This window comes from Lepisosteus platostomus, chromosome 3 (assembly GCF_059453375.1).
Source record: "Lepisosteus platostomus isolate fLepPlt1 chromosome 3, fLepPlt1.hap1, whole genome shotgun sequence".
NCBI lineage: Eukaryota > Metazoa > Chordata > Actinopteri > Semionotiformes > Lepisosteidae > Lepisosteus > Lepisosteus platostomus.
Window position 1 is genome coordinate 17,797,529 of NC_142613.1, and position 13,629 is coordinate 17,811,157.

At 35.4% G+C, this 13,629-nt stretch overlaps 1 protein-coding gene across 7 annotated transcripts in view; it reads right to left on the reverse strand.

Annotated features, from left to right (window-relative positions):
• LOC148674558 (serine/threonine-protein kinase MRCK alpha-like) overlaps nucleotides 1-13,629 on the reverse strand; it is a 199,312-nt gene that overhangs the window by 11,522 nt on the left and 174,161 nt on the right. For 4 of the 7 annotated variants that reach the window (XR_015935340.1, XM_088624780.1, XM_088624779.1 and 1 more), the window contains 5 exons: nucleotides 13,304-13,427; nucleotides 8,236-8,353; nucleotides 6,821-7,006; nucleotides 3,526-3,643; nucleotides 749-906 (listed from right to left, as the gene is read on the reverse strand). Coding sequence is in view for 6 of the 7 variants with exons in the window: in XM_088624780.1 (XP_088480906.1) it covers nucleotides 749-906; nucleotides 3,526-3,643; nucleotides 6,821-7,006; nucleotides 8,236-8,353; nucleotides 13,304-13,427 (704 nt within the window). In the remaining variant the exon portion in view is untranslated. The remainder of the gene's footprint in view (nucleotides 1-748; nucleotides 907-3,525; nucleotides 3,644-6,820; nucleotides 7,007-8,235; nucleotides 8,354-13,303; nucleotides 13,428-13,629) is intronic. The other 3 variants (XM_088624782.1, XM_088624785.1, XM_088624784.1) reach the window with 1 other exon arrangement.

Here is a 13,629-nt window from a genome sequence, read left to right on the forward strand (position 1 = left end):
ACCCAGATGAAGGATCTTACACAGTTTGTTAAATAACCACTTAAAATGTTTAAATCTTTTAAAAATATGTTAAACAAAAAAATATATATTAGTCTCCTTGCATTGTTTACATATTCACATTTTATGATCTGTCAGATATAGGGAACACAGCCAAATCAACACATTTGCATTGTACATACAGTGACAGAAAGTTGTGTAATGAGAATAAATTGTGAATAATCAAGCAATACTAGCCACAAGTTCACTTAGAACATGCATATCAAAGAACAGAAACCTTTTTCTTCAGTATTCAGTCTACGGCTATAGCATGAATAGGGTGTGTTGCTAAGGAACAGAAATGACCTGCATGAACCCAAGTCCTGTGTGCTTTGCAAGACATTTCCAAACAACATTTGAAGAAAGGTTAGAGCTTTAAAATGATAAGAAGTATACCAGTGACTCATGCCTCAGCAGGCAGAATATGCCACATTAAGAAGATGAGGTGTCTGTCACAATAATAGGGGGGCAATTTTCAAAGCCTTTTACCCCAGAGCAAAAAATTAAAAAAATTAAAAGGTTCTAGTATAGAACTATTAAACATGTTTAACTACTGAAGTCAAAGTGTGTAATTTTGTGCTTGTGAAAGTATGTATGACATTTTAGTCAAGACTGTAGCAGAGTTCATAGTTGAGATCCTTTGTGGTAATATCTGACTTTTAGACAAATTCTTTCTGAGCACAGTTACAGTTTTAATATGGCGTCTCATTACCTCTCTTTCAAATTGTGAAATGGGCGCATCGCCTCCTCCATCCATTCCCCCTGAGGACAGAGACCCATCAGACGGTGATGTCATGGGCTGTCGTTTTGACCCATAGCTCCCTCCTGAGAACTCCCTCCTCAGAGCGCTGCCATTCTGTGCAGTGGATCCTACAGGACAACATTCAGAAAGGTCAGACAGCCAGTCTCGTAATATCTATATAGCCGCAATCACAAATTATTGGTGGCCTAGTCAATATATCTCTTTTTTTGCTATAACATAGTCTTGCATTTGACCATTAAAAGAGGTTAAAGGTCATGAAGAAGGACATTTGTTTAACAGATCACATACTGCAGGGTTTCCTATTTGAGCTCTATCAAAGTGGAATGCATCTTTTCTCCTTTTCGTGGATTTGAGAGATAACATGATAATCATACAAAGGTTTAGTCATCCCGTATGAAACATCTGTTTCAATGAAGTCAGTTTAGGTGCATTCCTATTTGTATCGTTTAGTAACCATTACTTCTGTCTGCTCTCATAATGGAGCTTTAAGGTCAATTATACAGCTATAAACTAATTGTTGAAAAAGAAAGGTCAAAGATTGTATATGTTTGCCAAATCATGTGACCAAGCTTTATTTAATAGTGGGCAATTATTTCCACAGGCTACTTTTCCTCTGCAATTATGAGAAATACAAATGCTATACCACATATAAATGTTGCAGTACATGCAAAGATATGTATATTAATGCCAAATTAAATTTGATTGCCTCATAGCTGCAGGTTTTTTGTAGCAATTTGTGATTGTGATAGTGATCTCTATATGCCAGGATTAATTCAAATAGTGCAAACAGATTCAGAGAAATGTTTATTCAAATTAATGGACAAATCCAATATGACAGTTAAGTCATGTTATCAATTCACCTGTCATGAGCAAGTCTAAATCTTGGACATGGGGCATTATTGCGTACCAAGGATCAGATCTATACATTCACTAGTTTCAAACAAGATTTTTGAAATTCTTGGAAAAGAAAGGATTGAGAAGAAATGTCTTGAAAACGTGCTTAAGGGAGCCTTACAATGTAACCAATTAGTTTCAGTTCAACAATCTCATTACATCCACACTGAGCTGAGACTGCAAGACGTTTCATGAGTCCACCACCAAGACACAATGAAACATACTGTATTCAAATTGCCACATCTTCAAATTTGTTTTGTTTTTGGCAGGCAAGTTTAAAGAACATTTTGATCTTAACAGTTTTAAATGTCATAAGTTTTTAATTTTATGAGAGAACACAACCTACTTTATGTCTATCAAGTTTCAACTTTAGGAGATGTGTTTTTTTGGCAAATTCATTAAATCATGTCACCAATCACATTGTCACAAACATAATTTTATGATGGAAATAGCTTCCAAGACCCTCCAACTTCCAATGTTCTCAGAAATACTCAAAATTCCTCTAAATGTTTTCAAAATTCAAGTCTGGCTGCCAAACCACAACATCCTAGTATAATGTTCTCTCTGATACAGCTTTGCACAGGTCTTTACAATCCTGCCAGATCACAGGAGGTTTTGCCAATAGGTTTGGATATGAAATGTATTTGAATATTACAGCAGAATAATGGAAGAAGCAAAAAACAGAATAATAACAATAGCATTTCTGCATATCTGATGCATATCTGCAGTACCACAATCTCCAATTTGACTCCTGTATGCATTACAACATAAATAAGGTAACAACATGTTAAGGTTGTTTTATTAATGCACACATAGGAAAGTAAAGGAACTAAACAATCTCATGACCTTTAACACATAGCAAAACTAATTAGGAATACACTGATGACAGACTTTTTTTTACTACATTAACTACAATTATATGGCAATATCCAAAGTATATGAAAGGTTGAGGGAGTCCCTGATGAGGAAAAAAAAAACTATGGACGTGTGACAGAGAAGCATGTCTGCCACTGCATTTCTTTTTAATTAATAATACACATGATATACGATAATGGTCCAAACCTAGGCCATGTCATTAGCTGTGACTGGAATTCCCCAAAGTGGTGCCGTACAATTGTATAAGTGCCACAGAGGCTGGATGAATATTAATTAGGTTGGCGCTCTTAGCCTTAGTTATAACAAGGGCAACTCTGACCTGCTGGGCACCAGCGTGTTTTGCTGTTTTGTCAGTGAAGAAAGATGTATTGCTAAACTAATGAACAACTCTTCTGTATTTTTCTGTACTGTCTGCAGTCTATCAAAAAATGAATGGCCCTGAGAGATATGCTAGGACATTTATCTTGATCATTTATCTTTAAATAGGTCCTCATTCTCCCTGTAACATATGGGCATGAGGTCAATATATCGAGTTATGAATAACAGGCGATTCCAAACTAGGTGGGAACAAAATACAAAACAATTTATATTTCCAAGTGAAAAAACACCGTAACATTTTATGTATTGCACAGTGTATTGTGACTCAACCAGTCTCAGATGTAATGCAGTTAGTTCAACTGACTGCAATTATGTATTGTAGAAATATTTCATGTATAATGGCTTAGTTTCTTTGAACTCAGTTTATTAGAAGGGTTGTAAAAATTAAAACAACAAAAACAAAAATTTTCATCGCTTCAAATTTTAAGTAGTGTGTCCTTACCAACTAAAAATAAATGTCAGAATTTAAAATGTGAAGCATTTCCGATTCAACGTTTACTCCCGTTCATATGCAGCAGGCCAGTGACTCACACTCACTGACTCACAGAAACGCTCTGCTCTAAGGAAGACGCACTCACTTGTGCCAAGTCCACTGCTTGCGCTCATCGAACGGCCTGGCTCAGTACGTGACTTAGTGATGGAAGGGATGCTCACAGACCCGCTGAACATTGTGCGGCTCTCCTGAGGACGGACGTTCTAGTGATCAGACACCATGGGGGAAGCAAGCGAGAATACAAAAAAAAATAGAGAAAAAAACAGATTAACATTAGTAATAAATAGTAACAGATTAAGAAAGGGAAAACAATTTCCAGACCGGTAAACTACCCACAGTCTTTTATTTAAATGATATCAAATATTTTACTGAATATTTGAACAGTTCCAATGATATTTTCCACTGTTAAAAAAGCCTAGTTTGAGCCTACAAGCACTTCAAAACAATTCATTGACTTATAATAGAGCACCTACCACATTTGCCTTTCAATTTATTATTAATTCCCAATTTATAACATCTAAAGCTTAAATACTACTACAAAAATGCATTTTCTATTCAACAAAGTGAACGTTCAAATGTCTTTGAGCTAGTAGTTAAACGGCAGAAATTCCATCCATATGCAACACATTTTTACAGGGAATTCAAGGGTTTTCATTCACAAACCAGACATTTAGACAAATTGTTGTCAATTATGCAGAAGTCTCATTAGAGCCTCATGAACATATAAAAAAATAAATAAGTATGAGGGTCAGCTGAGTTCAGATGCTGTAAATTAGAAGACAAATAGCGTTAACAAGACAAAGAGAATGCATTAATGTAAAATAAAACAGGAAATAATGCAATTGCATAAATATTACATGAAATTTTAAAAAATTACAACCACTTGCAGAACTATACATATACAGTAGCTTATAATAAAAGGTTATCATACTTTCTATTAGCGTTTTTGCTTTCGCCTACAGGATCCAAGCAGCCCGCTGCATAAAAAAAAACCTTTAGGCTTTTTTACACTTTTCTTCTAACTGCAGAATCATCTTCAGCCAGCTTATCTACTTTATGCATCACCCTTAAATCCATAAAAGGCTTAGGGGGGAATTAAAAAAATACTTTAGTGTTTAAAGCAACTGACCTGTATATTGTTTTAGCAGGATACTGTCCTGTTTTCTAGTCAGACCTAAATGTATTTAACCCCAGGCATTTTTTTTATTCATTGTTGTTGGAAGCTTTCTGAAAAAAAGACCTCTGAAGAGATTTTAGTTTTTTTCTTGCCTCAAATGTCCACTACAGGGACATTTAAAAGTTTTATTTTTTCCTGTGTTTTTAATTTAAATTGTTTTCTGCTGTACATATGTTGAAGATGAAATAATACATAATAAGACAATAATTATACAAATATATCATTCCATTTACTAAAACTTACTTTTATTTTGCTGTTCTAAACAAATTATGTATTATTTTCATCTCTCTCTCCACGATAACTTAAGACCAAATACTGTCTAATGTGTGCATTTATGACTTCCATCTGTCACTTTATTAGTGATGACTGCCAAGGGGCCCCATATTGCAATTATGATAGCATGGAAATGTAATACAAGAACACTTTCAGTTTAGGACCCATGTGATCAATCTCATATCACATCATGAATGTGATCATATCTTCTTGTTATTAGCTATAACCAGCTGAGCTACCAGGTTTTGATTCTATACAGTACTTGTGACAACCAAAATTTTTCATGGCACAAAACAATTCTGTGAATACAAAAAAAACCAACATATTACTGCTTAGGTTTAACAGACAGACTGGAAGGTCTGGTCACACTAAACACCATAAAATAAGAAATTAAGGGCAGCAAATTAAAGATGACCATAGATGCTAAATAATCCAACAGACCTTAGGCTTTTATAAAAGTTATATTGTATCAACTCCTTTCAGTACATAAAAATAAAAGGTTATTTTTAATTTAATGGATTGTGTTCTTGTACGTAGCCTTTTTTATTTCATTGAACCACGAAGAAAGTGGGAATTGATTGATTAATCAAAACAAAACAAATTCAAAAAGAGTCATCATAGACTCACAGAGATTGCACTTTGCAGAGAGAAGAGTATAGAAATTAAGAGTTTGTTAAAATTTCCAGACACTACAGAACTGCAAGCCATGGTAAAGAAGACAGGAGCATAAATGGTGCAGGTGGCAGTGCCGATGCAAAAAGACAAAGCATGCCAAGCATTTGTTTCTATGGTACAGTGAGACACTAGACATATCACACTTCAAAAAACACACTTGGATAGATTTTACACAGTAGGTTTTTTTGGGAGTTAATTAAATATATTCGAAGCCATACTATAGTCAAGTGCTCAAGTGCTGAAGGCTGCTTGACTGTTTTGTCTGTAGTTGCTTCTGTGGGTTATCCCATGAGTGATATGAAACACTAATTAGTTTGGGCTCTGACCCTTGGGTTGTAAAAGTGTGTGATGTCCTAGATAATTCACTGCTTATGAATGCAAACATTATAATAACTTGTGATTCAATAAATAGAAAAAAAAATTGTGTCACTTTTATCTTGAATCTTACACTCCATTTTAATGATCAATTGCCTTAAACTTGTTTTACCTTCTGCTTGTTGCTCAGTTTGTGAGTGTGCAACACTATGAAAATGAGCACATTTATGCACACAATTGCAAAACAATTATTATATATAAATTCTCAAACTATTTGTTGGCAACAGACTATGATATTCTAGCTCATAAAATATTATATTTTCGCCTCTTATTTACATTTCATTTATACTTAAAATGAAACAAAGCAGTGAAGACTTATAACCCTACAGCCACAGAGAAATTTTAAAAAGACTCACCAGATTAATTTCTGGTCTCAAAGGTATGTCATATACTGACAAATTTAAGAGACAGAATCTCTTTAGAAGTAAAAGGGGCAGAGACTGGCAGTTGATTGACTGTACCTGACTCCACAGTGAAATGAAGACTCAGGCATAACAAACAGAAATTAAGAGCATGTCTATCTTGGATTAGAAATAGGTGACATTAAAAAAAATAGCTGTCGAGGAAAGTAAAATCATGCTACTCTGACAGGCTTCCTGAGACCCTTCATAAAAGAGCCAAATTAGGTTTTTGACTAATAAGAAATTAGCACTAATTAAAAGGAAAAAAATGAAATAGCTTTTCTAACTTTTTATGATCCAAATAGATCAGGTGTCAATATAAATACACTATCCAAGACGTTTGTGAAAACTGAAATCTGGTGTACTGTGCCATTGGGTTTTCTGTTAGTTTAATACAAGACGTCACATACACACAGAGGAACGAGGCACGCAAACTTGCGCAGTGGGCAGCCACAGGCACAGCACACAGCAGGCCATACCCGTGACAAAATGGAGCATGGAGTCCCAGGGACAGAGCGTAGCGATGGAGAGTAGGAAAGGTTTATGGAATCGTGAGAGAGGAAATTTTCTGCGGAATGGACAGTCATATGATAGACGTGCTCAAAGTTGGTGGGGGTGGAGATCAGTCGCAGGTGTGGAGAAGGGGATGGCTGAGGAGTACCTGGCTACCAGAGGAACCCAGAGAAGACAGTCAGGATGGAGGAGGGGGCAGGCAGGATGGTGGGGGAGTGAGCTTTTAGACATACATAATGAACATACAGTGGAAAAAACAAATCAATGTGCTATTTCACATTTCTAGTATCATTCACACAGATGTTTTCATTCCTGCCTTTAGGTGAAAGAAAACTGCCTACACTCTTTCATAACAGCAAGTCTATTTTTTATAAAGATGGCATATTTATAAAAACAGTTACTGCTAGGCTGCATTTTGGAACCAAACAAAATTTCAAAATGAAAAAACAACTGTAGGTTTTTTTTATTAGATTTAATCTGAATTTCTTTTATGTGAACCGATTTTGTTTCAACTAAAACCTCAACTTAACTCCTTAAACGTTTGTTGGCTTAATCCTATGTAAAAGTTTTCAACTTTCAAAAATGAGAAAAAGTTAAAAATAACAATTATTTAATATTGAGTACTAGTATGAGCATTCCTGGAACTGTAGCACTGCAATAAAAACTATAGAATTAATACCTACAATTAAATTATGAGAATAATACTTCCTACAGTACAATTCTCACTTGGTGGCTGCATTAATTGTGAAGCTCTTTGTTACTACAGGGAAGTCATCGAACAGGCTGATAACTGAGAAAGTGATTTCTGTTTGTTGAGTTTCTTGGCAGTTGTATAACTACATGTATAACTATATTATTTCTAAAACAAAGGACTGAGGTGAAGCAAACTTAGTTCAATTAAGGTTGAATTAGCCTAGGTAATTACAAACTAATCAGAAACATAAAATGGAAAACATAGGGCAGCCAAATTGCTAGTTTTGGGATAGACTAGACTGAAGGAAAAGACAGCTCTTAGGCATGGGGCTGTGTGTGAGTATAGATATTGCACCACACAGCTTTAAAAACAGAAATTTACATGTGCAAAATGAATGCTAGGGACAAAAAAACAATTGAAAATTAAATGTTATTTGATATCAGTGACTGCGTATCTGACTACAAAGTTGCCTCTGAAGAATATGAAAAGGTTTTTAATACGACTTTGTGTCCCTAATTGTCCTTAAGAATGTGCGCTAACAAGAACAGAAGAAAAACAAAAAGTTTTGTAATGGATATGGTTTCTTTTGAAAATGAAAGGCAACACAGGAGTTGTGACAGTGAAGCGTAGGAGGACTTGCTTTATTCATAGAAATAAAGCAAGAGACACTGGTTAGCACTCCCTTACCATGGGCAGATCTTTCAATATCTGGATGCCATCCCCAGGCCCCATGTGTACAACGTGGTTAAAATTCGTTGGGTTGGAAATGAGTTTATTTCTCATCTCTGGGTCTCTCAGCATTTCTCTGCACACAAAAAAATCAATGACGTCATTAACAAAAAGTCTTAAAAAATGACAGCAGAACTATTGTATGAGTTACATTTTCAAAAATCTGAACTCCACATTAATGTCATGTTTTGGGTAATAAAACACAGTGGTTAAATCAACAAGAATATGTTATACATGTATTATTAATACATTATATTGGAATATTAAACATTACAATTGAATGACACTGATAAGTATTTCAGTGCTTTCTCTTCCATTTTTAAAGACAGAAGTGTTTCCACCTTCAAGCCTGATTTTGTTAGTCGTCGGAAGCTAAACTAGGCAGTGACTGGGCAGTATTGGGATGGCAGACCTCTAAGAAAAACCAAGATTTGTTTTGTAAGTGTTCTTGATGAAGCAGTAGGTGGCACTGTTTCCACTAGACCAAAATTTCCTATCCAATGCATCTCTATTGACATCAACAGACATTTTGGTGTAGGAGATATACTGTCTTTTGGATGATACATGGCTGACTGCTTGGTCATTAAAATCCCAAGGCAATGTTGAAAGAGAAGAGGTGGGGAAGTGGGGACACAGGTTTCGTAAAAAAAATTCACTTTGAGATTTGGCCTGCTGAACGATAATACCCTGAATTATGATTGTGAATGAATGCATGTGAATGAATTCATGTGTTGTGAGACCACTGCCACATAATGGCCTCCACACATCATCCAGGTAGGTGCTGTACTATACTCCAGCAGTAGATAGAGTGGGCCTCCTCCTGTCTGCAAAGTGTTTTGGGTTCTTTTGGAATGAAAATAACAATAAAAGTGTAATACTACTACTACTAATAATAATAATAATTATTGTGATTATTATTATTATTATTATTATTATTATACATTCTGGGGGGAAGAGGGGCCATTCCAGACAGCAACATTGTAACACTGTCTGCTGAAAATAACTTCTTCTTGGCCACAAATTAAATCATTATTACTGAACAACACATTTTTTTACAGTGATATAGCTGACAAAGCACTGTGACATTCTATAGGGCAGAGGCAATTTAAAACTTAACATTTTATTCATATCCTAGTCCTGCAGGCAATTATGTATCATAACTAAAATAGCTCAAAATAGGAAATGCATTTTGGTACGCCCAAAATCTGTTTTAAGGTCCTTAAGTTTCTTTTTTCTTTAAGCTTCAAAATTGCCTGATTTTCTTTTATAGAAAATTGTTTAGTTTTCACTTTCACTACAGACATCAAAGACTGCTGTCAAAGCAAGACAGGCTAACAATGTTCACAGCTCTTTTATGAACCTATTCTTCACAAAAAAAGATACAGCTGGCAGTTTCCCAATATTTTTTCTACTTCAAAATAAAAAGGGTCATAATTTTTAGTTTAATTGACTTATGAAGGTAGAACTAATTTGAGTTCATTAAAAACAAAATTCTTAAGAGCAGGGCTCTTCAGTCATGCTGTTTTCATGAGAAATTAATTATTAGAGTTCATCACGGAATTCCAAGCTTAGACTATCCTGTCACTGTACTTTTGGAAAGCCCCACATATCACTGTTTTCAAGTGTTTCCTAATTTGTTCACAGTTATTTTATTTCTCTGTTTTACTTCTTAATATCTGTGGTGATTTACAAATATTCAAATAATTCCCTTTGTAATACAGGCAATATGACTAATTATGTCACTACCAATGTATTTAAAAACTACAAGTACTCCTGTTATGCAAGTTGAGTTATGAAAGATTTCTATTTCCTTCAAGTATTATTACAGAGAAATCTGTGGATTAACAGTCAGACAAGGTAAGTAACTCCTTTAAGAGTTAAATAATTGGCTCAACAGGGTTTTTTCCTTCTGTACCAACAGCATTGGCTGCTCCCTGTAGTTCAGCGAATAGCTTCTTTTTAAAAGCTATGATATCAGAAAGTATAAACACGCATTGTTAAAAGCATTTTATACAGATAGCATAGGTTATAACTGTAAATAATAATTCTAATGCAAAACATTTCTATATTAAAACCCCAAAAAATCAGTTTACCACCTACCAATCCCCTTAATGTTCACACATTATGAGGTGACAGAGTAGGTGATGTTAAACATATTTGCAGAATAATATATTTAGATTTTAAAAGGAAGTATTTACCACAACAGAAAAAAGCAGGAAAAAAGATCTGAACAAATTATGGCAAGGAAAATTATTTGAGCCAGCAGCCATATCACCTTGCAGCTCTCTACTGGCTACCCACTGAAGCTAGGCGGGGTTGAGCCTGGTCAGTACCTGGATGGGAGACCCCCTCTAAGCTCTGGTTGCTACTGGAAGTGGTGTTAGTGGGACCAGCTGTCTGTGTCGGTCCGGTATAGTGGCGGGGACACTACACTGTAGTGGGCGCTGTCTTTTGGATGAGATGTTAAACTGAGGTCCTGACTCTCAGTGGTCATTAAAGAACCCCCTGGGCATTTTTTGATAAGAGTAGGGAGTTATCCCGGTGTCCGGGCCAAATTCTCCCCCCCTCGGCCTTTACCGTGGCCTCCAAATTGTCCCCATGTGTGATTGGCTTGCACTTGCCCTGCGATGGACTGGCGCCCTGTCCAGGGTGTACCCTGCCTTGTGCTCACTGCTTGCCGGGTAGGCTTCCCGCAACACCATATGGTATAAAGAGGTTCGGTAAATGACATGACAAAATTATTTGCATATCTCAATACTTGTGTAGCTTTAATTTTTTACTGATATTACAATGCCTAACATTCCAAGCAATTATAGGAGGCAAGGTACGCAAGTGGCAAGAAATGAGGTGGGAGTTATGGTGCAGATGGGGAGTTAACATCATAATGTAACATTTGGTTAATGCAGTGGAGATCTCTAGTGGTAGGTAAGGGAGGTACCACTTATAACAAGTACTTTCGATCCATCCAGGCAATCGACTTTCTTGTTTTCTTTATTCAACACTAAATTGTTTTCAAAACAGGTGAAAATCACACTTCAGCTTAAGAACTCTGTAATTTCAGTATTATCATGTTATTTCATCTGTGAAGAATCTGACGAATTCTGGTGCATTTCAAAATGATAACATCCTCAACCACACCAGGAGCTTCGTTTTAATTGAGAATTAGTCACCAATTTCAACTGGAAGGTGAGGGTGGCTTTTTAAGAAAAATACTGCATGATGTCATCACGAACCTTTATAAAACCATGCTGAATAAGAACAAAAAATCATTCAAAAAATATAATTATAATTTACCAAAAAGAACAGTCAATACAAGCAAATGTATCAGAATCAGAAACCAAGTTATAATTGGGCTAAACCTGGGTCTCAAACATCTAAACACAACTTATAGAATGAAGTGCACTGGCATTCAGTTCTGCTGGCTGGGGTCTTTAGTGCAAAATGAAGGTAATTTATTTTCTTTGTTATAGACATTATTTGTTTTTGCGCTTTTAATACATTTTTGTACTTTTAAACAAATTACCAATCAAAAAATGATTATTTGTGGAGCACATTTCATAAAGTTAATCTATCTATAATACAACATATTATTAATGGTAAGAATGTTTGTTTTACATATAAATATGTTTCTTTCACCCACTACATTGCTGTATGAAAGAAATGTGTGTAAAAATCAATAACTATACTTTACTCCAACTAGATTTAAAGCATTATCTGACTTTTAAAACTGTCACAGTGTATTACAGCATGTTATATTTTCTGTTCCTTGATTTTTACTCCTACATGGATTTTGTGCTGCACAGTTGCATACGAGAACCTGAACTATGTTTTGATTTTAAAAAACAGAACAGGTTTTCCAGTAGACACAACTTGTGTTAGGTTTTAAAGGAAGCAGTTTAGGCGATCTGATTAAAATAGCATGTTATGACAGCACGTCACTCAATAACCTCAGCTGACAGCTGGAAACAATATTTCACAGATTTTATTTATAAATTCTGACCAGTTTCATGTCTGAAATGCACGAGGACTGCAGTCCTGTCCAACAAGCACGTGTATACAAATACCCTCTTAATGTCTCTCAGTTTCTAACACAGTGAAATTTAGACATTTACATTTGTAGATACTAAAATTCTGAGGTCCTGTTCTACAATTCTGGTGATCTGGGTACTAATATAAGAATATTCGACAATAAAACTAACATGAAAATATGTAATATTTAATGCTTTAAACATTTCTATGAAATACAGTTTTATAAATATATGTTTGTATTGTAAATATTTATGCTTAACACTAGGTAGCCAGGTAGTGTTTTTACATTAGGTAAAATAATCTTCTAACACTTAATTTCCTTTTTATTTATATAAGCTGTGATTGTAATCATCCACTAATCATCCTAAGTAATATATCTTTTTTAGACCATATTGTCTTTGACTCAAGGGATGAATCTGCCATAACTAAATACATGATCAATTGTTTCGACTGTCCCAGATCAATTATGAAGTAGTTCTGATGTACTGCTGGAAAGGATCAGACAAAGAGAACAACAGAATACTGAAGGAGATGAGGGTGAATTGGATTTAAAAAAATATGTCTACAACTTAAGTGATTATATGAACATGAAACAGTAGAACAATAATCTCCCAAGTTTGTATTTAGACATGTTAAAACACGTTCAATTCTTAAATAAATAAAGCATCAATTCCTACTTCCTGTTAACTTTCTGATGTATCGTTTTAACAACTGACAATATTTGTTTTCATTGCAGACCTGTTGCGTTAAAAGGGGGTGTGTGGGATAGAATAGTACACATAAAACCGTGTAATCGTCTGTCCACTACTATGAGCTAGACAGATACAAAATAAAATAAAACTTCATCTTGGCAATTTTTCAAAACCTCTCAAATGATTTTAATCTGCAGTTTTTCTTCCATATCTGGAGCCACGGCTACAGTAAAGGCTTAGGGGCAAAAAAAGAAGCTTAAAAAATAAAAAGAACTGGCATTGCAGCTGTGGCTGAACAGTCCTACCTCCTCTGCTGCATTCGTTCCTCCTCCGGCACTCTGAAGGAGAACCGCCTCTTGTTGTTGATGTTTCGCACCATCTGCTTCCTGCTGTTGTCTGACGTCTCAGGAACCACCAGCTCATCACCCTCTGTACCAGCGAGAGTTTGTGAAACCATGAAGTGAGCTTACAAAATGTTCCCAAAAAAGGGGCAAGCTCGGTTTGGAATTATGATTTTATACTTTCCTCACTTCTTGCTGTGAAGAGTGAGTTAGAGACCTTCTGATAAATGTTAGGAACATGTGTTGCTCTGCCTCTCAGACGTATCTCACATCTGTTCTCAAGCTGCTCT